Source organism: Haliaeetus leucocephalus, unplaced genomic scaffold (genome assembly GCF_000737465.1).
Source record: "Haliaeetus leucocephalus isolate CR32 unplaced genomic scaffold, Haliaeetus_leucocephalus-4.0 Scaffold140, whole genome shotgun sequence".
NCBI classification, from domain to species: Eukaryota; Metazoa; Chordata; class Aves; order Accipitriformes; family Accipitridae; genus Haliaeetus; species Haliaeetus leucocephalus.
In genome coordinates this window covers 5,838,895-5,863,031 of record NW_010972576.1, presented here as the reverse complement: position 1 = coordinate 5,863,031, position 24,137 = coordinate 5,838,895, and the positions used below count along the sequence as shown (strand labels likewise).

Genomic DNA, 24,137 nt, shown 5'->3' with positions numbered 1-24,137 from the left:
TACTAGGTGTGGATGTCGTCTTCTGGTCTGTTATCAATGCTGAAAGCAAATAGGAGCCTTATTGTAAATTTACTCCACATAAAACCTCATGAACAAGGCCTGTGTAATAATAGCTTTAGTGCAGTTTAAAAGCAGGCTTAGGGGGAGCAAAGGGCTTCTTGATCAGGTGTTTCTTCTTTAATTTTCTCTGAAGGCCTCTGCCTGAAACTCTGTATTGGATTTCCCTGTTTGAAAGGAACAGGGCTGCCTGTAGATACATATTTTTTGAGCTTTTATAGAAATACAAGTGGGTTATATGGGTACACATCTCCTTGAAAAAACATGTATTTTTCCAAAAGCAGTTAGCCCCCTTGTATGGATCTTCCAGAGGAACCTTCTCCTATCTGCTTCCTCCCATTTCCCTGCCCCTTCTCTACCTTTCCAGCAAGGTCCTGTCCTGGCCAAATTATGGCCTGGCTAAGGGCATAGGAGAAGGAAGGGATGTGTTTGTGTAGTTGTTCCATGTAGTGCAGAAGTATGACACATGAAATGCAGAGGCCCCTCTGATACACTTTAATCAGTTGTTCTTCATTCTCTCTTTCAGAACTCCGGAACAAACCCATTAATAAGCAGTATGAAATAGCAAGATGTTTTCTATACAGAATTTATATTTCTGTAGAAGTAGGAACACCTAGTAATGGGGAAGTAGAATTTCATTTTCCAGTTTCTTAGCTCGAATCCTTCTGAGGCTTGTCATGAGCTCTTTAGGGGTTTGTGATGGCCAGTGTGAAATTTGGCCAGGCCCACATTGCATAGTTTTGCAGTTATACCTGTATTGAACAGGGGGTGAAGAACTCTGAGAACATTGCTTGCAAAATCCCCAGCATGGGTCTGATGTCCTGATGACAGAGACCTGGTCTTGGTGTGACTCATGTCATTCGGGGTTTTGCTGCTGTACCAGCAAAGAACTGCTTCTGCGGTGCACCTACCCCTAGGATTTGTGCATACCTACCTGTGGCGGCAGGGGCTCTGCTGCACAAGCAAGGCTTGGAGGTGGTGTTGGCCAAGCTTTAGGGACAGATGCTGTGTAAAGCAAATCAATACATACCAGCCCAAACTTCACTACCAGCAGTATGCAGGAGTATCTGCCAGAGTTCCAACTGAATTATTCATTCATCTTTAAAGGTTACAAACGTTGTGCGCCTCCCTCCAACAGATTGATTGATTTTAAGACTTAGATTTGCATGGGAACTTGGATTAGAAACACTGACATTTATTTTGCAAGCACATAGCTTGTTAACAATCTGGTTCGGTGCAGTTTACTACAGAGCCTTTTGTGTTTCACATGTTATAAGAGAGGGCATCACATCCTCATAACATGTAAGGTTTCACTAAGTATCTTTTGGCGCGCTGAGGAAAAAAGAAATGAAGCTATGGAACAAAAACAAAACTCCTTGATACCTGTCTATGCAGTATGTATGTAGACCTTTCCATGCTGTTTAGTTTTATCCTTTTTTTTCAGTACCACATAGAGAACAGTCCAGGAAGAAATTTTTGAAGTGGTGTGGGCAGGAAAGCAATGGTGCTTACACAACAGGTTATGGCTACTTGCAACCTCTAAAGTCTCCCCATTAATCTGTAATCTTTCTGCAGGGTTTTTGTCTCTCTGAATCCATTCCCTTCCTGCTGGGGACAGCAACATGGTTTTTTGTTGTGTTTGAGGAAGCTGGTAAATCTAGGTTAGCAAGCAGGGAGGTTATTATTCATATTAGTAAAACTTAGCAAAAAACCACTCCTATTACTACAAGCATCAAAAATGTACAACAGGTTTGTCCAGATGCCCAGCACTTACAGAGCAGATTCTTACTGCAGTTACATGATGTAATTTTTAACATCTCCTGTGAAGTTAATGGGCTTTTTTTCCTTCTATTTGGTGAGATTCAATCTGGCCTCTATTGTGCAAGAATAAAAGATTGAAATTATGAAGCATTTTATGTGTGCTAGATTGTCTTGAGCTGAAAATGTATACTCTTTTGTTGAAAGCATATCTTCAAAGCTAAATTAATTGGTTTGTGCAGGCTACGCTCAGTAATACCAGAAGGAATTAGATAGGGCTATGGCAAATCTGATTGTTTATCTGTATACAAAGATGGTATAAAAGGAGCTATTCCACAGATCTGCTTCCTAATAACTCTGTTCAGCTTTCCCCTTTTTGAAAACTCTGCTGTCCTCTCCCAATCCCCAGCAGCTTGCCACAGAAGTTGCAGTAAAATGTCTGTCTTTTCCTCCTTTGTGCCCCGCAGTAGCTCAGAACTGGAGGGAGGTAAGGCTGGGCAAAGACAGGCATGAAAAATGCAGGCTTTCACCTCTAAACTAGGCTGTGTGGGAAACACTGGAATGAGGATCCCACAACCGTCCTCTGGTTCCAGCCCTGTGCATTTGAAATGTTGGTGCCTCCCTAGGCTAAGGAGTGATGGGTGACCGCCCATGACTGAGGGAAGAGGAGACAAATCATGGGGTGCCTTGATACAGAGGGGTGGTGTCTTGCACTGAAACACTTGCTGAAGACTCTGTCTCAGGCAGCTATGTTTATAAGGCAGGAATCTCTACTTACAGGACAGAGCTATTATCCTTTAGTGTTACAGAGTCAGTTGCAGGAGCCTGCTTTTCCAGAGGCTGACAAACTTTACTACAAGATTTCCTCTCATCATCTGAACTGCTGCCACTGCCTGTGCTTGGACTCAGATCTTTGCTGGCATAGTGAATTATTCAAATCAGAAGGTTCAAAGTTATCTGTTTTCCTCTTGAACATAAGTTAGGAAGTAAGCTGTGTTTCACTAACCTCAGCTTTCTTCTTCAGAGAAATATGTGCCACTCCAGAGGGGACTGTCTAAAGGCCTGTGTGCAAATTAGGACTTATGTGGTGGGTTTAATAGCTGCAAAGTGCTATGTACAGGGACGTTGCATGGAGCTGAATTTCATCTGCAGCTGTGCTAATAAATTACTATTTCTTAAACTTACTGTGAAATGTGACTATGGCATTCCTGGATAATTTCTTTGATTTTTCCTTTGATGTATATTTACAAGGTCCGACTGAAGAACACTCTGAGTAACTCTTTATATAGGTGTCTCTTATTTTTAAAAATGAAATTCCTTGACTTTCAAGAACATTTTTCTAAGGGTAAAGAGCATACATTCCATAAAATTTGTGCTAGTTGGTTCCAGATGCTCTAGCTTACGCCTCCTCTTTTCTAACAAATGTTTTCCCTTTACTCTCAGTAGTAAAAGGAATGTTTCTCCCTTTTCATCCATTCTCTTTGGCTAAAAGGCAAAAAGGAAACTTATCATTAGCATATGGTGGAAAAAAATTACTGCATGCATCCCTCCGGCGCTGCTCATTAAAAGAATACACAGAAATGGCTCAAGTGGGGGTAATGTAATTGGTGTGTAACTCACTATTCCCTGAATATGTACTTTCCCCTTGCAGTAGAAAAATTGAGAAGTATTTGCCTTGTTTAGAGGATGGAGCATATGGAGCTCAAGAAAACAAGCCCTGAAACAAAGGGACATGCTTGCAGCACCACCTGCAGAGGAATTAAATGTTACTTGTTAGCCAGTGACAGGAAATATGCATCCCACAGCCATCACCAGAGCATAAAGAAGGGTTGTTAAGAGCATACACATCCCTAATGAAAGCTAAATACAAACTAGAGCTAATATGTATGTCTTATATTGGGTGTCACAGTCAGAATAGTTTTAATCATTGAGCACCAGGATATCTTGGATTCACTAAAATAAAATACATGTTTTTCTGTTAAAACCATATATTGAAACCAATTAATGTCTGATACGCAGCCAGTGAATGCTTGTAAAAATACTTCACCAGGAAAAATAGTGCTGCATCCAAGTATTGGAAAGAACAGCTTATAGAGTCTTTTTGTTTCAAAATTCATTCATTCGTTATGAATAACCTTGGGGTCCAAGATCATAATTGCAGTCTTGTCTAAAGACCCCCGAGCCTCCATGACAAACAAAGCAGGAATTTGGATGCTGTTCCTGTGCTCCAGGTATAATTTGGACCAGCCACTTTAGGGCTGACCTTTTAAAGATACCAGTTTGCTGGGTGACTCTTCTTGGAACATCTCAGAACAAACATCTAAGTAATGAGGCACCTAAACTTAATGACCTTTTGTGAAAATTTGACATTTTACAGCTCCTTATCACCTTAAGCCAATGGGGAAAAGACAGTTCTATGTAAATCACTATTGCATTTGTCCTGGGTAAAAATGGGACCTCTGTGTGTGTACACTACTTTATTAGAACAATCTAAGGTCTTTACAGAAGCAGTCAGTCTCCAGGTGTTGGTCTTCATTGGCCCACAGGTCCCAATCATTCAAAACCAGTTCTTCATCTGAGTTTCCCTTCTAAGGGGATTTTTGAAGCCTATGACAGGAGACTGTGTATGAGTGAACAGGAAAATTCCCTGTCTTGAAATGGCCCCAACCAAAGTGATCACTGATACATTTTATCTCAACTTTTTGGCATCACTGAGGAGATTTAGCTAATTGTACTAAAACCTGGTCATCTGTCCATGTTCTTATTTTAGTCTCTGTCTGTATGTTCCCACAGTACTGCCCCTTTCATTGTCTTCTCAGTTGAATAAAAATCCGCAGTTTAAAAGAAGTCCATCACTTATGAAAAAACATTTTACTGGTTCCCTCACACAAGAGGGAAATTGTGAACACTTTGATTTGTGAAGGCCAAAGAGGTAATTACGTTGATGGGCGCTGAGTTGGCATACATGCCAAAGAGTAAGAACAATCCCTTCTTGTACTTAGAATTGTGGATATGTTACAGAGATGGTTCTTTGAAGTTGTAGCAGTGATAAGAACTCTTCAAAATAGAAATCTATGGATCAAGGATGTAATAAATGCATGTGTTGGCATTTAGGTCCTGACTAATTAGTCCCGTCTAACCTGATTTCTTCTGTGCTTTGTGTTCAATTTTAGGCACCAAAGGAAGAAACAAAGGGGAATTTACAAATCTTCAAGGTGTAGCTGCATCTACAAATGGAAAAATATTAATAGCAGACAGTAACAACCAGTGTGTGCAGGTATGAGGATATGCCACTTCCAGTATTTTTCTCCCTGCCCCCACACCTCTGCCTTCTTTGTAGTACAGGAAAGACACATTTTGTACAAGTCAAGCAGATACAGAAAATACAGAGGAAGCTCAACTTGTTTGTCGTCCATTATCATTCCATCTTCTTGACCTGCAGCTATGTTTTTCAGATCTACACTATATCTAGTATGTATATCAGAGTTTATTTCCCTTCCTTATGATATTTGACAATGAATGAAGAAAACAAGTGGTGCAATAATCTGGAAAAATGCCTTTTTGTAAATACCATTTTACATTGTAAATTTATCACTCTATGTTTCCAAATATAAATCTAGGGCAAGGTGCCACAAATACAATTTCTTAAGCAAATACAAATACAAAAATAAACATGTAGATGTCATTTTCAAATGGCTTTTAGTCTACTTAATTGACTTTTCTGTCTGTTATCATGATCAAATCTTTTCTGTGGTAGCACCCCTGACACCAATGATTTCTTAGCTTCTGTAACCTGTGTTAAAATCAAGCTGTGTTTTTTCTTTGCTCACCATGTATCTTTTTTACCATTAACAATTTGTAATCACTCTTCAGGCTGTCCATGTGGTAGCAACGAATAAGGCAGCAGTGTGTGGCTTGTTCTTCAGTATGTGAGAATCAGCAAGCTACATGCAGTAAGAACTCGTTTCCAGACCTTTTCAAAGAGACAGAGTCAAATATTTATCAGCACCCTCACACTTTGTAATTTGCAGCCACTTCAGAGGAACTTCAGTGTCTAATTACCTGGCTTGGGGACACAACCGGTGGACTGAATTTTGCGTGGCTAAAACATCTCTTAGGAAATAGCCTAGTACTTATCCTTAAGTCAAATAATTAAATTTTGAAATTCTCTTTTAGCTTCTATTCCTATCTTTTCTACAGACTTAGTGTTTGACTGTGGCCGAGTCACACAATGCCTCAGTTTCCTCATTTCTAATATGGGAATAACACCACTTCCTTCCAGCTGAGAGGGACATTGTAAAGCTTAATTCACTAATGTTTGTAAAGAACTTTGAGATCACTGAAGAAACAGGGCAATATAAGTGCAGAGAACTTCTTTATTTTGAAATTAGAGTCCAGGTGGAAGCCTCTTCTTAAATTAGAATCACTTTCACTTTCAAATATGGACCATGTAAAAGTGCTTCATGTTCCTAACTCTCTTCCTGACTATAGTGTTCATTAGTGACTTGCTAAAACCTAAGCTCCAAGAAATAGATGATGTTATTATACAGACTTAATTTTAAAATGAATATTTTCTGTTACAGATATTTTCCAATGACGGTCAGTTCAAAAGCCGTTTTGGCATACGAGGAAGGTCTCCTGGCCAGTTGCAACGGCCAACAGGAGTGGCTGTGCATCCCAGTGGTGACATCATTATTGCAGATTATGATAACAAATGGGTTAGCCTATTCTCATCAGATGGAAAATTTAAGGTATGAGTTATCATGTGAACTCTCCTGAGCTTTCTCCGTCTTACAAAGGAATGCAAAGTAATGGCTTTTTTTGTCAAGAAACTACATAGTTTGGTTGTAACTTAGTCCAAATTCCATTGTTGTGATGTGGAAACCCATGACACAGCCACGTTGTAAAATTAATAGGAAGAGGTCACAGCTGTGATGCTAATGTTACACCAAATAGAGACAATATGTTCCATTTTACAGTTCTGCATACTAGGTGCTTGGATGCCTTTCCATAACTTATAGTCAAGGATAGCTAATGTCATCAAGTCTAGTTGGACTAGCTCAACAACCTTCATATCATTAATATTCTGGTTATGCAGAAACGTGTGTGCATATATGTATATACACACAGATACACATAAAAACTTATGAGGAGGACATAAGGCTCTTCAGTGACATATGGAGGAGAAAAATAAGGTAGCAGACTGATGATGACTTCCTGTATTTACTCCATACATACCAGCCGGAAAACCTTGAATAACATGAAGACACCAAAACAAAACCAAAGAAAGATGTCACTTAGTTAAGAACCCAAATACTCTGAGTAACCTATGTGTGTTTGAAATAATTATTAAAGTCTTTAACTTGAACTGGCTTGATCTGGACACAGAGCATGGAGGGCTTGTTTTCCTTCCTTCTCAAGACTTGCTGTAAATCCAGCACTTTGGATGGTGCCAGCTCTGGAGGAAAAAGCCATGGCTCTATATGCTAGCAGCAGGGACACAGGTACTGAAAAAAAATAATTATTAAGGTAGTTCCTCTGACATAGAGCCTAGCTTTGGTTTTAGTCAATGTTTTTGTTGGATTGCAAGAGCTGTGTAAAGTTGGCAATGTTTGTGTGGTTAATACAAGTTAGTGCATCGAACTTTATAGTTCTTGGGACTAGACTGATTAAATGAGAGATGAAGCATCAATGATATAAAATATTTTTAGATTCAATGCAACAGGCTATATTTATGAGAGAAAAATATACAAATGTTTGTAGAAGCATTTTATATGTGGAGGGCAGGCATAATCACATAGTTGAAGCACAAGACACGGATATCACAGATCTAGCCTGTGGGAATCTGGGCAAAGCCTTGTAATTTCTTGTGTGTTGGCAATGGTAATTCTTACAGAGGCTTTGTCAGATTAAACTGGGCAACGCTGTGCTAAGATACACGGAGAGATAGATAAAGGGATAATGATGTTTCCCTTCAAAGGACTGTGCCTTTGTCATTGTATATGATCTCTGATGCAGGTGGTCCGCCAGTTGTTAACTCTGTTATCGGGGGCTGTTTTGAACTTTAACTATTTTTGTTGGTGTCCCCTTCTTTCTGTATTTGCTTACACTTACTCTCCCTTAGCAGCATTTTAATAGTCATGCGAGCCAGAAGGCAAATTTCCCCTGGAGCCAGGCCCAGGCGTCTCACTGATTACAGCACTGGGCTGACTCACCCCAGCAACCTCCACTGCCAGGCAGAAAACTGTCACCTTCCTCAGTCACTGGTAGCAACAAAGACAGAGTTCCGTTTTCTCAAGGCTGTAAAACTTGCATAATGCAGAGGTGGACAAACCCTAATCTAAGGTTACACCAAAACACAAGTGGCTTAAAATGAAAGGCTGTATTATCCTGTGAATGATAAAAGCCTCAAATAGGGTCTTAGGAATTGGGGCTTCTGTTTCTGGCTATGCCGTGGGTCTCACAGGTGACTAGTGATCTTCCATTTCACTTCCCAGTGCTTTATTTTCCTCATCTATAAAAGGCAGATAACAGCACTGAAATTCCTTAAGAGAACTGTTATAGAAGACATGTTGCTAGACTAAGGAGAGAATGCATGGTGAAGCAGCAGTATCAGCTTCTGTGGCAGTGGTGGTGTTCAAATCTAGTGAAGGAACTGGAGAACAGGGCCAAGAGAATGATTTTTGGCCTCTGAGGAGAGAATTACGTTCTTTCTGGTCTTGAAGGGTTGTATCTAAGATAGCTTGTTGTCAGCCAAACAGGGCTGCAAGTCAAGATCAAGTTTAGATGAGTGGGCAAACATGAAAGGAAACATTTTATCTGTCAGACTTTATTTTTTCTTGTCTCATTAGAAGAATTAAGAACGGAGCTGCTTGAAGCTGGTTGCATGTTCAGATAGGAATAGTTCTGTGGAGTGTGATTAAGTGGTAACATCTGAATTAAGATGGTCACGTGAATGATAAATCCATTTATGGTGTGACATTGCAATGTGTGACAAAGCTGTATCTCCGTATTAGGGAAGTTCTCAAACAGAAAAAGATAGTGTGTTGAAAGTCTGCAAATTAATTCCTGACAATCATGAACCTTTCAGACAGCAACAAGATTGGTGGAGTTCAAGATAAAGCCCTAACACACCTACTTCTACAGTGGAAAAGTCTTTATAAATTCTTATATAGGCTAGCTGATTTTTTTACCTGTAGGAATATCACACAGTAGAATATTTTCCATCTGGGTAGGGTGACTTTATAAACATATATTTGAAAACCAGTCTAAATTCATAAGAGCCTATAAAATAAGGGACATAACGTCCTTGACTGAATTCAATTAAACACATTATTTCTATTAAGGGTTCAGATGATTCATTATACTTTATTCATTTCTAATGGCAGAAAAGTCTGAAAATACTTCCATTCATACACTTAACAGGAATGACTGGGTTTCATAATGTTCTGTTCTAAATAATCAAACCTATAATTCTAAGAAACCTTCTGAAATAAAAATATACAAAGCATATGTTCAGCCAGACCCAGTAATGTGTCATCAGCATGTTTTGATCTAAACTGGAAACAGAGATTTTTAGTAAAAAGTACTGCAAACTCTAGGTGGGCATAACTTATTGCTGCCTGCAAATTATATTTTAAATCCTGGCCCAAGAATAGTGATTTTTATTACTCTTCTCAGCACTGAGTGCCCATTAATGTAGTACGTGATTTATTCATTATTTTTTTCTGTATGTATTTATATGGGCAGGAAGACACTGTACTCATGAGCCTGAGTCATTTTTCCATAGGAATCCTGAAAGATGGTAAGGAGGTGGTGCAATGCACAAGCAGACAAACACACGGGCATCCCAGAGGAAAGAAGGGAATATGATTTAATCACCCCAAAGGAAAGAAATCTACTGATTTGCATTTGGTTTATGTTTTTGCTGCTTTGTTGTTATGCAATCCAAATACATTTTGTAGGTCTGCTCATATCTTTCCCCTGGTGAACACAAAGTCATTTTTAATAGTTCTCCCTGGGGATATTTTAGCATGATTTAATTAGGTGGGTTTTGCCTAAATATTTAGCAATTTATAACAGCATATGTACCTGAACATAAACCAGACACATGATCATTGCACGTGGGCTAAGCATAGTCTTGAAGCTGCAGTATTTACTCCCTGGAGTTTTCTTTATTTGAGACTGAAAGAGGTTGTGTAGTAATGCTGGTGACTTTGTACCAGACAGCCTCAGGGAACCTAGACGGCTTTATTTTGGGATGGCTCCTATTTCTACCTGCAACCCCACCCATGAGAATGTACTGTGGAACAGGAGCATGGGGCTTGCTAACGGTAGTTGAGCTCCTTCAGATACTAACATGGTTGTTTGCTTTGAAAACATTAGGGAATTGAGAGAAATGAGTCAGGTAATGGATCTTCTCCATACCCTGTAATCTGTCCCACCTTGATAGTTAGCCACAGACTAATAGAGCTTCAGCTACCCCTCACCACTTGCAGGAGGTAGGGGAGAGGGGCAGAGAAGTCAGAAGTATTGCTTGTTCTAGGTGGTGATCTGTCCCACCCTGCAAAGGCAGTGATGTGAAAAATGGTCTTGTTTCATAAAGAAGACAAATATCTCAGTATCTATTTCATTTAAATTCCAAAGGAAACAGGAAATCATGTTCTCTGCCAAAGAGATGGACCTCAGTTTGTAGGATGTGTCTCTCACAAATTACTACAGGATCTGAAAGTTCTGGGATCCATACTTTCAACACAGCCTGTTTGGTAGATTGCCTGTCCAGCACAGTAAAGAGGCTGGCAGGAGACCAGACTTTTGGAACCAACCTGGATAACTGCTTCCAAATCTGCCCCTCATTTAAAAAAACCAACCCAAACCAGAAAGCAAGTTGCTCCATTCCAACAACAAAACCCCCAAACAATTAGGTCATATTTGTATAACCTTTTTCTAACTGAAAGGGCAAAACTCAACTGATTTTATGTAGATTAAACCAGTTTCTAGAACCTCTGCCTGAAAAAAAGAGCAGAATGGTGAAAAATGTGAAACGGGTTGCAAGGTGATCCTAGAATCTTCTTGGGTATATGCCCAGGTAGGTCATGGGTCCTTTAGAGGCTTTGCCTCAATTTCTGCTTTCTCTGGGCTGTATGGGATGCTGTTGCTTAGATCCCCTTCTTTTTGATCCTACTAAAGAACCCTTCTAACATTTTTTGAGTTATTTTGACAGCTCTCTAGCCATTCCAAATAATTCACTGTGTGTGAAATCCACCTCATCTCCACTGAAGGTTTTTCCATTGATACAATATGGAATATTGTATGTAATTCCCCTCCTGTTGCTGATTATGCTGGCAGATGTTTTTGGTAGTCACAGGGCCTATTTAAAATTATGGAAATAATTTTATTTACCTAAGGCAGGAGTAAGCTTTGATTTGTTTAGTGTTTCAAAGATTACTTTATTTGCTGTTTGGCAGCACGATCCTATCTCCTTTGCAGGTTTCAGCTGACACTTCATGTGTCTAAGCAGTAAATGAAGCCATCCCACGTGGATCTGGTGGAAGATATAGAGGTTAGCCTGAGCTTTAGCTCTGCTCAAATTCTTTCCAGGAGCACTCAGAAGCTGCGTGGTGTCTCATTCACCCAAGAAAGGCAACACAGGACATCATAGCCTACATCCCACCCAGCTCTGATGCTCCAAGTATAAGCTCTGACTGCCTTGATGTAGCAGGCAGTGGTAAAGGCATGTTTCCCCGTCCATAACCAGATGGTCACTTGACTCAGAAATAGCATGCAGTAGGAGGCAGAAGTCCTTTATGTCTGTCTGCTATCCTGCTGGTACACTAGTGCTGGCTGTACAGCCATTTGTGATGGTTCCTGACAGATGCTGTAGTTTATCAAGACACACAAATCTGATGATTGTGTTTCTCATGAATTGTATATTTGGACTCAGTTGCTGAGGTGGCAGATTTTCCACTCTGTAAAGGACATACAGAAAGCAGTCTTTTTTCAGCTGACGAACAAAATTATGAAGTACACAATAAGAGCTGATAAAAACAATCACTTACCAATGGGAAACTTTTGATGACAAAAATGTCTCTCCAACTCGCTGTCTGCCTGTAATACAATCTGAACTGTACTAACTTACTTCTATCATGCCAATGTATTTTCCTGTTTTGTGTTTTCCCTTTTAGGCCAAAATTGGGTCTGGAAAGCTCATGGGCCCTAAAGGTGTTTCTGTGGATCGTAATGGACACATCATTGTAGTGGACAATAAAGCATGCTGTGTCTTCATCTTCCAGCCAAACGGGAAAATAGTCACCAGGTTTGGTAGTCGAGGAAATGGTGACAAGCAGTTTGCAGGTACACTTGATGGTAATATGTAAATCCCCTCTTCTTGCCTCTTCTGCTCACATTTGCATGATGTTTGAGCATGTTGAAGACGCTACATCCTACTCATTTTTCCTGTGGGGGAAAGGTTCTACTAAACATACAGCTACTGTTCACTTCACCCTTTGTTTAATTGGTCAGGAAGACTGCAACATCTGTTCTGCAAATGTAGCTGTAACCAGATTGTTTTATCTACCTCTCTGTGCCTGGAAGCATTTCAGATCAGTGACCCAAGACTGATCTTAACTAGCATTTTATAAATGCTTTGTAATGCCCACACTCTGCTGTTCATGATAATCAACTCAGACACCTCCTTTGTGTTTCAGTGATCAGATACACATTAACCAATGCCTTAGGTGGTATCTTCCCATTAGAAAATGAGTGTAATGGGATAGTGTTAAGACTCAGATCAGGAAGACGTAGTTAGGCAAATGGAAAATGCCTGTTTGAGGAAATTGCCACTTACATTCAACTGACTGCTTGCACATGGTGTCTTTCAATTAGAACATGCAATTAAGTTTAAAAAAACCCCAAACTGATATATTTTGAGTGCATAGCTGTCATTTCAAAATTTGAAATGAAGATGCCAAATTACATATGCAGGTCATTTTGCAGGTGTTTGGTCACTCTGAATAAGTAGTTATAGATTGGTCTGATGTTCTGACTGGTTCACAGCGTAAGAGAGAAATACCATCAATGGTGTAACTACTTTCATCTGACTTGAGATCTCTTGCAATGTCTTATGGCACAAGTGCCATATATATAACTTATAAGAGCTTTGGGTCTAACACAGCTAAGTGTCACCAACATTTTCTGGGTATGTCCAATTTCTTTAATTTATAAAAATTTATAAGAATACCTCCTGAAAATAAGTGTGTGAATACTCTGTAACAGTGCATTTGAGAAATGTATCACCTTTTCTTGGTGGTAGGCTACATAAAACAGGTGAATTGTCATTACTTGAGTGTTTTCAGTGTAAAGGTTTTCACTCTTTTTATAGTTTACACTGATGTACTGTGAAAATTAAACTGAGTTCTGATCTGTTTAATAACTCAAAATAGGACCAAGTATTTTGATTCACATACTTGCCTGTTTCCAAGCTACCATTTCTTTTTATTCAAGTTTGTGCACATAGTTCAATACACAAAATAAAGCAAAAAATACACTTTTTTCCCTGTGTTCTTCTAAGTAACTTTTGTATTTATCCTAAAACTTGGTTGCTCAAATGCTTGTAAGAAGTGAGCACACAAAGCAGAGACACTTTCAATTAAGACTTTACATTAACTTTTTTGAGAACTATTTTCAGTGTATACACAACTTTATGCCTAAGCACTACACGTTTTGTCCTGTTAATAAGCACATAAATATCTACATGGTCATCTGTATATGAGAGAAGAAGGAATGAACAATTCTTACTGATAACAGTGACAACTGGTTGAAAAAGAAATTATTCATGTTTATAAAAAGGCATGCTGAGCTTTTTAAAACATGAAACAAAATTACTCTTAATATGAAATTGATATTCCCAGTTTGACAATTATTGCTCAGAAGCCAAATATAATATTCTGGCAGGCTGAATAATTTTTTTTTTAAGCCAATTTTTTTATTTAGTGGTATTATTTTTATTATTTGTTTTTCTTCCTCTGCATTGCAGGTCCTCATTTTGCAGCTGTAAACAGCAACAATGAAATTATCGTTACGGATTTTCATAACCATTCTGTCAAGGTACTGTCACTTAATGGCAACTTAGAAAGCTTTTTATTTTGTCATGGTACTTTCTTAGGGAAAATAAAGTATCGTTAAAAACAAAGAGATCACACTCTGTATGTATGAGGTCTGATATAAAGACTGCACATTCAGAGACCTTTGCATGCACTACATTGCTTAATGGAGATATAATCTGTTGCCTTTGGTGCCACTATAATGTTCTCTAATTCAGTTGCTTAAACATAAGTTGTACCTGAGATAAATAATATCAACTTAGTTATTTTTGTTAGCTCTCTGCCAAACCTGTTTTTTACCCTATGTTCTTTCCTATTTTAAGTAAGTCTGGTAACTGCTTTTGAATTTCCCAGTAAAAGCTTCCCACATTTCTAGTCGAATAAAATTATAACAAAGTAAAGATAGCTGACAATCTTTAATTCCATACCTGTAAGCTTTAAGATTACTGGATCCATTTACAACCTGATACTCTTAACAACTGTGTAACACAGACCGTCGGTTTTCACCCAGTACCTCCTGCACTGGGCAGAACTGGCCACTAGTCCTTAGACCTATGGGACGTCCTGATTCGTGGCCTGTTAAACAGTCATGGTAAGATAGGGTGGTATATTTGTTTGTCCCAATAATAAACCAAACCAAGGATACATGTTGAGATGTCATGTGGTGGAAAATGTATATGAAGGAGCTACCGGCCATTTCAGAAATTACTCACCTATGCTTGTTTGTTTTCAGGCTGTGACATTCCTTTTCAGTCACTTTCTGTGCTCTTTTTCCCTCCCTCAACACGCAGCAGCAGCAGCAGCAGCACCAGGAGGACACAGGCAGCAGAACGCTGTCCTACCCGGGTTCTCAGGCCATGTGTGCCGGTCCCACACACCAGTGAAATCCCTGGGATTTTACCTAATGGCTGCCTGTTCTGATTGAACACAAAGATGAACCCTCAGTCCAGTTCTTAAGTGTTCATAATTGCAATGATGAATCTTATATATTCACCTGAAATAGGCAATCCCTGTCTAAGCATAGACACCCTCATGTCCTGAGCAGTGCTGAATCATCTAGTTTTTGAATGATGACCTTGCTCTTGTATCCTTTTGGAATTAGAAAGGAAGTGGCAACTCATGTGGTTTGGATTACAACAAAGAAACCAAGACTGCTCCAGGAGCCCTAAAGCAGATTGTTTATGTGGTTTAGCTGCAGGAGGCCTATGAATCCATAAATTACCCTTCTACCAGCAGGATTTACCATGGTAACAAGAATGCCTGGAGAAAGTTAACAAGGGCAAACTAAAATGAAAAAAAGCAAGTGAAGAGATGTAAGAAGTGTGGCTTCTTAGCAAATTTATAATTATTGCGTTCCTAATGAGAACAGAGCGTTCCCGTCTGTCTCTGGTGTGACTCAATGGGATAAAAATGTTACTTGTTACAACTTGGTACTAACTGGAAAACATTCTTATTTTTGTAGTGCTCTCTAAATTGGTACAGATAATTGTTGACACTCTGGAGAGTAATTTATAATCTGGGTGATGCTGTTATCTTTTGTTAGATGGTGGGGAAAAGAGCAGAGAGTACATTTCATTTTAAATAACAAATACATTTATAAATAAATAAATTTCACTCTTACGGGTCCCAAAGCCTCTTCCTGCCACCAGTGTCTTGAATGAAACATCCTCACTCGGCAACATTATCCTTCCTCCCCCATTAACCTTCAAGCACGTTCCTTTCTGCAGGCACCTTCTATGGAAAATCCTACTCAATGTAATCTTCTCTCTAATTCAGTCACTTGCCATCCCCATTTTAACCCAGGGAGAAAGCAATACATCTTTGCCTGTTTTTTTTATTAGTTGACTTTTTTCTACTTTCTTTAATCATCTGACGCACCAACCTGGTACTTCATTAATTTTCTCCCCCAAATGCTTTTTCTCTGTTCACTGTGAGTGATGATTTCCTCACATCTTCCCCTTCTTAGCACTTCAGTGTGCATTTGGCACTCGTCAGGTCTTTGCATTTTCTTGTGCAAGCCACAGCTGGTCTCCAAGAACGCTGTTGGACCTTGTGGCACAGCTGGGCCTGGGTCCAAGATGGACCAAAATAAATAGAGATGGCTATGGTAATATGTAAATTACACATCCTCTATCTCACTTGGTTCCATTGGTGCATCCAGGTCACTGACAGAATAGTCATTGACTGGTTCCATCTTTCTGCTATCTAAACCTGTTAACATCACAGAGAATTCAGTTGCTGAACTGTCTATACAGAGAGCAGCGTGCCATGATTCTCAATATGTGTTAAGATTATGAAAGTCAGAGAAGAGTGTATCTGCTCAGTTGTGTTTCTGTAGGACTGACTCCCAGTGCTGTATCTGCACTCAGCTCTTCTTGAAAGATGCACAGGCTGCAGAAGGGTTCCTGGGGACCTCCATCTCTGTGTCTGAGCTCTGTGTGTGTGTGTGTAGTAGATTACTAATATTTGATACGATGCCATATTCAGGTTTTTGTTTTAACCCATACAGGTATTTAACCAGGAGGGAGAATTCATACTGAAGTTTGGATCAAATGGAGAAGGAAATGGACAATTTAATGCACCAACTGGAGTGGCTGTAGATTCTAATGGAAATATTATCGTAGCAGATTGGGGAAACAGCCGAATACAGGTAGAAATGTCTGTATTTCAAAGGTGCTTGATTAGGAAAACTAATGGATTGATAACTGGCCATTGAAGTCTTCAGACTTCCCAAGAAACAGGATAGCAGCATTGGAAGTGATGTGGTTTCTAACACAACCTTTTATATGCCTCATTGCTTGTCTGTCCAGTTTTAGAACTGGTGGTGTCAGATCGTGGACTCTCCAGTGTGACTGCTAGCAACTCTGATGGTTACTGTGACCAAGGCTTTTGTCTCCAAGTAGTTCCCCAAAAGCTATTTGATGACTAAGGAGACTTGCAAGCATTGCTGAGATGATAGTAATTTATAATCACCAACAGAAGATTAGAGACATGGTGGAAAATATGAAAAAGCAAATGATCTGTATAGACCCTGAGGCAAATGCAGCAGATTTTTATCATCTTTTTTAAATGTTGAGAAAATATTCTGCTTTTAAGTTATGAGAGTTGCACTCTTTTTATCTTTCAAGTGCTAATCACAAAGGCTTCTTATTTGCCAAAGAACATCTATTAAATAACTAAGTGTATGTATTATTTTCACTGAATATAAAGATGAGGGAGCCGCTTATGAGCTGTTCTCAGGAAGCACTGTCAACAGTGTAAACAAATTCCTGGTTTTCTATGTGTGGGAACCTAAGAGTCATGCTAGCCACAACGGTAGTATTTGTTAGGAAAACAAGGTGTTGGTTGAGTTCCTGATTGAGTTTGATTTATTGTAGTTGGCTATTTTAGAACAAGGAACAGTCGAGTGCTCTTTTTATTATTATTTCATTGCATGTTTAATTCTTGCCAAAGATTCTGGCAGCTTTAATTAGTTCTTTTTAATAAGAAAATACATTTGTATATAAACTTGTATATTACGAGAATAACAGATCAGATTCTGCCTTTGTTTATTCTAGTGTATGTCAGCCGTTTCAGAAATAAGAAGTATAATGGTATAATTGAGAGCAGACTTGTGTCCGCTATTTTTCTTTTTTATTCATAACATTTATTCTGTGCTTTCTCACCCTCAAAGGTTTTTGATGGAAGCGGATCATTTTTATCCTACATTAACACCTCTGCTGACCCACTTTATGGTCCCCAAGGTCTGGCCCTTACTTCAGATGGCCATGTTGTAGTTGCAGACTCTGGAAATCACTGCTTCAAGGTCTATCGATACTTACAGTAGCAATGAGCTCTGGAGCTGGATAATCGTCCACCCTTAAGAAAAGACTGGTCCTAGAGATCCAATGCAGGATATCTCCTACTTTGAGTTCATTTTTAATAATGAAGGAGTCTCTTATGGACTTCTCATGTTAATTCCCAAACTTACCTTGTTTACATAGGACTTGCACCTCTTACGTTTCTCACTGAACTTTTTGTTGTAAGGGTTAATACACAAAATCCTCTTTAACTGAATTAATAAAGACAATGTGATATTAAATGCAAACTGCAACTTATGGAACTGGAATTAACTAATCAGGCAAAAATGAGAAAAATTTGGGAAAAATCCCCAAAGCTTTTTGAAGACTGCGAAGGGTAGCTCCTGCTCAGAGCTTCCAAATTTGAAGAAGTATCATTGTTATGCATTATTTAACCCAGAAGTGATCCTGGGAATCTTCTAGATCTCATTATCATGGTAGGTATTACACTTTTAACATTCTTCAGTCTTACTATCTATAACAAGTAGGTCCTTTTAGTATAAGGTTAAGTCTCACAAAATCCGTCTAGCTCTAACTGTCAGACCTAACACAGCTCAACGTTTAGCACTATGAGAATCAATGCAAATTCCCTACTCATGTGGGATTAATGAAGGATTGTTTCATGTGCTTGTTTTTCACTCTTCCTCTTGCTCAATATGCTGGAAGGACTTTGCAGAGACCTGACATTTCTAAAGCTCTGGAAAAACTTAATTGTAGTGATACATTAATGAGAGCTGAATTTCTGTATAACGACAGACCTTTTGACACCAAACTAGTTCATTAGGATCAGGGTTATTACAATGCCAACTCAATTAACCTCATGTGTGCCACTCTTTCATATGTGTTCATTGCCATGTTTCCTTAAGGCAACTCATTGTATTAACCAATAAAATAAAATGCAGCATCACACAGGACAGAAAGCCAGAGAGGTACCCCTATGGAGGACCTACATTATACAACCAAAGGAACTGTGGTAAACAGAGGTTGTATAGGAAAGCCAAGGGTTACCAAAGCTATTTGTTTTTACGTGAGAAAAAAATACATTACAAATAAGAATGAATTTGAACCAATTCCTGAAGTCCTTCATCAAAGGGAATTTTGTTAGAGGACAAAATAAGGACTGTGAGATTTGTTCCGATTTGTTTGTGTGTATGTATGTATGCCTGATTGCCACAAAAATGAAAAAAGGCAAATGTAGGTTATTTCAGCAAACTGGAACATATGTATGCCATTTGACTATGGCAGTACTCTGAAAAATGTCCCTCCTTCTTCCTGCTGGATCTCTCTACTGTGTTCTTTGTTGAAGTATTAATTTAATTGGAAATGCTTACAATCATATGACTTGGTTCTGTTTTTAATGTTGTTTTTTTTAAGTGTGAACTCGTCCTTTTTAAAGTAGCATTGGCTTTATTATTATTTCTAAATCCAGTGGTCAAAGGATGAATTGCTACCATAGCCTAATATAGATAGAGTAGTGCTCACTCTTAAACCTCGTTTGAGGAACTGGTGAGCTTGCTGCCAATGCCTATGATAGCCTGGGAAGTATTGTCTTTCTTTTCTCATTTTTAGGGCCTTGAAACAAAAGGGCATTGGGTCAGGAACAGGGGAGTATCTTAAGCATGTTTGCAAAATTGAAAGAAATCTTTGTTAAATTACTTGTTATAAGTATTTGTCTTATTTCTAAAAGGTTGTTGTTTCAATGACTTTGAGAAAAACTAATGGTTTTTTTGTAAAGATGCATTTGACTTGTAAAAATGCAGACCCCGAAATTCTTAAATGTGGAGTTTGTCTGTTTTTTAATTACTGTTTCTTAAAGATGTTTCCTCTTCTTTCCCTTGTTTATTTTTTGCACATAGAGCCAATTTACAAATTCTCGTGCAAAGAAAAGTTTGCTTATTTCATTTGAATAAATATTTTGTGTATAAGACTTAAGGTTTGGACTACATAATGCAGCTAAGAAACTGGTGGTAACATTTTTGAGATGATAAAAATCAAGTCTGTCATTACCAAGAGAACAAAATATCCTCTGCTTGAACTGAGTTTGTCCTAAAATTCAGAATCTCAGTCATTACACAATAAACTGTCCTATCAAAATTTAACAAAGTTGTAGACCAAATTTTCTGATGATCAAGTAATTTCCTCTAAGTGTCCTTATATGTAACCTTCTGGCAAACAAACAATTTCTGACATTGGAATGCCCTTAAATGGCTAATTTATCAATGAAGAAAAGGTATGTAGCATTTTAACTGTATTTATTATGAAGGAAAAGAGGTTGCATGGGTTATTTGAGATAAAAATGTAAAAAGAAAATGAGAAATGTGCTGTTGCTGTCAGTTATGGATACTATTAATCCAATCTAGTTCCAAATTTGGATTTGTATAATAACATTTTGCTAAACTTGCATGGTTTCCACTCAGGAAACATTGCCAAATCCTCTGTTGCCAGGATCTCTGAGAACCACAGTAATCAGACCCTAACCTATATATCAAAACATGTACTTAAGACTGTACTATTCCATGTACAAACTTTTCTTCAAAAGATTTTCAGTCCCTTTGACTCAGCATTGTTTACCAGGATTTTATATAACCTATGTCAGCCCAGTGCACCCTGATGAAATACAGAATTCTGCACACAACCCCCTTAGAACCCACCTAACAGCTATTAGGGGTGGTGTGGATTTTTTCTTAAGATTGAATAGTCTTTTGGGTTTTCAGACATTATTGAGGTTTCCGACATTATCACCAAAGCAGCACTTACTGCACATGAAAATGTCACTAATTTGGAGTTCCTTCTGATAGCTAATGCTGCCAGCTACAATTTCAAATTCAGTGGCATAGGGCATTGTCTTCCAAGGCCTGACCTTATCCACCTGGCACTGGGAAACTGAGAAACACATTGCTTTTACGGTGTGCTTCTGAAGCCAATTTGGCTAAAATGCTTGGCTTACAAACCTTACAAAGAGCAACCAAAGCAGAAATTCTGTTCTAAAAAGCTGGTAGATTCTTTTCTCATCCAATTAAGTGAACGTCAAAATTGCACTACTTGATTTGCTGAGTTGTTAGCATTTATTAAAGGCTTTATAGGCATTCTGCTGCCAGATTTCAGGTATAACCAAATGTTCCCTTGACTTCCCTGGAATGCTAATTGACTAGCAGCACAGCATTAATGGTGAAAGTATGTGCTTCATTTAACTAATCTTCAACTCAAAAGTAATCTCAAAAGGTTATCAGATCTTGTGTAATTTGGAGCATTTTAGGACAAACTAGCCAACTATATTTTCATTGTTTTGTGAATAGAATAAAAGGATATGTTCAGATAAATCCAATATAAACAGTAGGGGATTTTTACATAGGCTAAACCAGCAGCAAGATAGCTGAAAAAGAAAAGGAAAATGGTTTAGGCAAGCATTTGCCTAATGTAGATGGAGAGTTATTTATTAGTAAATGCTCTTTTGTTCTGTAAAAGCTAGAGGGCTTTCGATTTTATGTTGATATTTTTATAACTAAGGATCTAGTGTTGCCATAATGAGAACTACAAGTGCCCAATATGTTGTGTTTGCTATAAAGAAATGACTTTCAGTTGTGGGTGACAGCTCGTTATGAAATCATGATGTACATTGAAAATTTTCTTTAAGAATTGTGAGCAGTGATTGTTTTGGCCTGTTTGTGGAGAGTGCGCGAAAGGTATTTGTGCTACGGAGTGGGAAGATTCCTAACGGGTTGTGTTATTTCCGATGAATGTACAGCACTTCAGTTGATGTTTGTGAGCAACACGGCCTTAACCCTGACACTTTTGCTTTGGCTTTATGACACGGGAATGTTCCCTAAGCTGCATAGTGATTGGCAGTAGCCCCTGTTAGAAATCTCTACCAGTTGATACGCTGCAGCTTTCCAATTCTAGGAGTGAGTCTGTCTTTTTTCTTGATTTTTTAAAAAAGTTTTTGTACATTCCATCTTTGTATGTCAATCTCGTATGTTTTGTGTACGTGTAAGCCTTGCACTCTCTTGACACTCATAATGAAATATTCTTCTCACTTGGGGTTTTTTTGCTGTTGGTTTGTTTTTGTTTTTTTTTTTAAATCCCTGTGAGACTAAATACAAACTTTGTCTCCTGAAGGTCAAGGATGAAAGATGCGCATCAAAGTGTTTGTGTGTGTGTGTAGTTTTAGCTTCCTGTGTGCCACAGTATTCTTGATGCTTTAGCCGATGATTAAAAAAAAAAATTACTCTGTCTTGGAAATGTAGGAAAACCAGAGTCAAATGTGTACCTTTACCACGCACAAAAATTTCAAATAATAAAAATAAAGCTTGTTTCCTCTGTTATTTTCATGACTGAGGATTTATTTTTCATATGTCTCATACACACTGTCCCTAAAAATAGCCCCATAATGCAGGAAGATGGGCAATTTTTTCCAAAAGGAACCCCTGACACCACAGGACACAAGCCAAGAACACTGTGTTGGTTTCAAGGGTGTTTAGCGTTTATGGAGACACAGAGGAAAGAGGGAGTTGGGTCCTTCTTGGGAAGAAGGTGGGAACTGGAGCTTCCTTGTCTTCTCCCTTCCTTCTTCAGTTCAGTCATCAGAATTAGCATTGTCATTGGTGGCAGTAAGATTATCAGTAGTAACCTTTTTAATTTGTATCCTGGAAGTACATACTACCTTTCAGCTATGCTGTGCTACAACCTTTCAAGGGTCTGCTGCAGAAAACCAAATTTAAATTCTTGTAGAAGAACAGAAAATTTGCCTTAGGAGTTCAATCTGACTCCTTTCATGTAAGAACAATTTTTCATCTTATGTTAACCTTTTGTTTAGATAGTAAATATGTCTTCTTGGTCACTGGTGAACTCTCCAAAGCTGAATCCTTTGAGAACCCAGTGTGATTGGGAACTCACTCACAAAGTATGAGAGAATCTTCAGACGCATCATTTGGTTTGGAAACAATCTCGCTGGGGGGACTAGAGAGGTCAGACTGGTGATGTGTGTTTGCTTGCCAGCAGGACACTCAGAAATGAGACAGCTGAAATACTGAGCAGCTACCCTTTTTCATGGATCTTTCCCCAAACCCTCTAAAGGAATCAAAAGACTTTATTTGTCTGCCAGCTAAAAAAACTGCACAGCTTGAAGCAGAGCAGTGTTGGTTTGACATTCAGAGTTGCAGAGCACCCGTTCCTTCCCATGCACAAAACACCATGAGGAATGGAGGAAATGGCACAGGATATCCTGGAAGACAGGCTGAGTAGGCAAGATTCTTGTCGCATTCCCAATCTTTTCTCACTGATGGGCTAGAAATTTTTTCTGTCCCCTGGATTATTACAGCAGAGGCTCTCCACCACTGAGCAAAATCAGACAGACAGGCAGGCAGGACATCGAGACTGGGGAACACTGCCCTTTACCAGGAAAACTCTGCAGTAAATGGCCAACTTCCCCTTTGGCACTCCCATGGTACTTGTTTGAATACTGACTCAAATGCTGCAGCAGGATCTTTTAGAAGTTCTGTAAACCAGAATACAGAGCCCAGTCTCACCAATGAGAAACAACACCAGGGAGAGTAATGCCAAAATAACGAAGGGTGCATGTATTTTGGGCACCCATCCTGCGATAAGCAGGATCTCTTTCTTTAGAGTGCTAACCACTCACATATCATTCAATGGTCAAAAGCGTTTCATTTTTCCTTAGGCTGAAGTTCTCTCTCACATCCAGCTGTGCTGCTCTGCAGCTAACCATCCCCATAGTTTTGCTGACAATTCATGTGAATCCTCCCTAATTTGCACCGGACAAAACTATCTCGGTGAACTGGAACAGTCAATGTAGTTTCTGTGGAGAGGTGTTCTCTCCAGGCCCCAGCTGTGCTGGTGGAAGAGATACCCGCCTCTTGCTGCTCATTGCTACCTCCAGTTGAAGGCTGATGACCCTCAGATCTGTTGGCTGAGCTTGTTCTTTTAGTGAAATGCCTAGTTATGAAAAAATGCATTAGGATTTTATTAGTAGTAAATTAGTATTTAAGCTCCTCACCTCAATGAGTTGGTAAGTGCTTACTTCAGCAGCTCTGCTAGCAAAGCTGTGGAAGCAGTAAGTTTTGGTGGAGGGTCAGCTAGCATTTCTCACTGGGTTAGATGCTTGTAGGGAGAATGTCTGCTTACAGTCCAAACACTCATCCGAGGCTGCAATGAGGCAGCAAATGCTGCAGAGACTGGCCTGTGTGGGTTACTCATGGATGACATTGCTTCCTGATACCCGGCCACATCCCACCGCAGACTGCTCGGACCTCAGAGGAGTTGGTATCGCCTCCCATGGGTGAGCATCTCCTAGAGCTCTCCTCATCCTCCATCCTCAAGCTCTACTGAAGCACCTTTTTGCTGTCAGTCATACAGATGCTGTGGG

At 39.1% G+C, this 24,137-nt stretch overlaps 1 protein-coding gene across 5 annotated transcripts in view; it reads left to right on the top strand.

The window, feature by feature from the left end:
* The window catches only part of TRIM2 (tripartite motif containing 2), a 74,194-nt gene extending 52,279 nt beyond the window's left edge, over positions 1 to 21,915 (top strand). For 2 of the 5 annotated variants that reach the window (XM_010586118.1, XM_010586119.1), the window contains 6 exons: positions 4,989 to 5,092; positions 6,399 to 6,566; positions 12,000 to 12,168; positions 13,850 to 13,920; positions 16,426 to 16,566; positions 17,590 to 21,781. In XM_010586118.1, coding sequence (XP_010584420.1) covers positions 4,989 to 5,092; positions 6,399 to 6,566; positions 12,000 to 12,168; positions 13,850 to 13,920; positions 16,426 to 16,566; positions 17,590 to 17,742 — 806 coding nt within the window. In that variant the 3' untranslated portion in view covers positions 17,743 to 21,781. Of the gene's footprint in view, positions 1 to 4,988; positions 5,093 to 6,398; positions 6,567 to 11,999; positions 12,181 to 13,849; positions 16,368 to 16,425; positions 16,567 to 17,589; positions 21,782 to 21,898 lie in introns of those variants that run through there. The other 3 variants (XM_010586117.1, XR_775539.1, XM_010586121.1) reach the window with 3 other exon arrangements.
* The last annotated feature ends 2,222 nt before the right edge of the window (positions 21,916 to 24,137 follow it).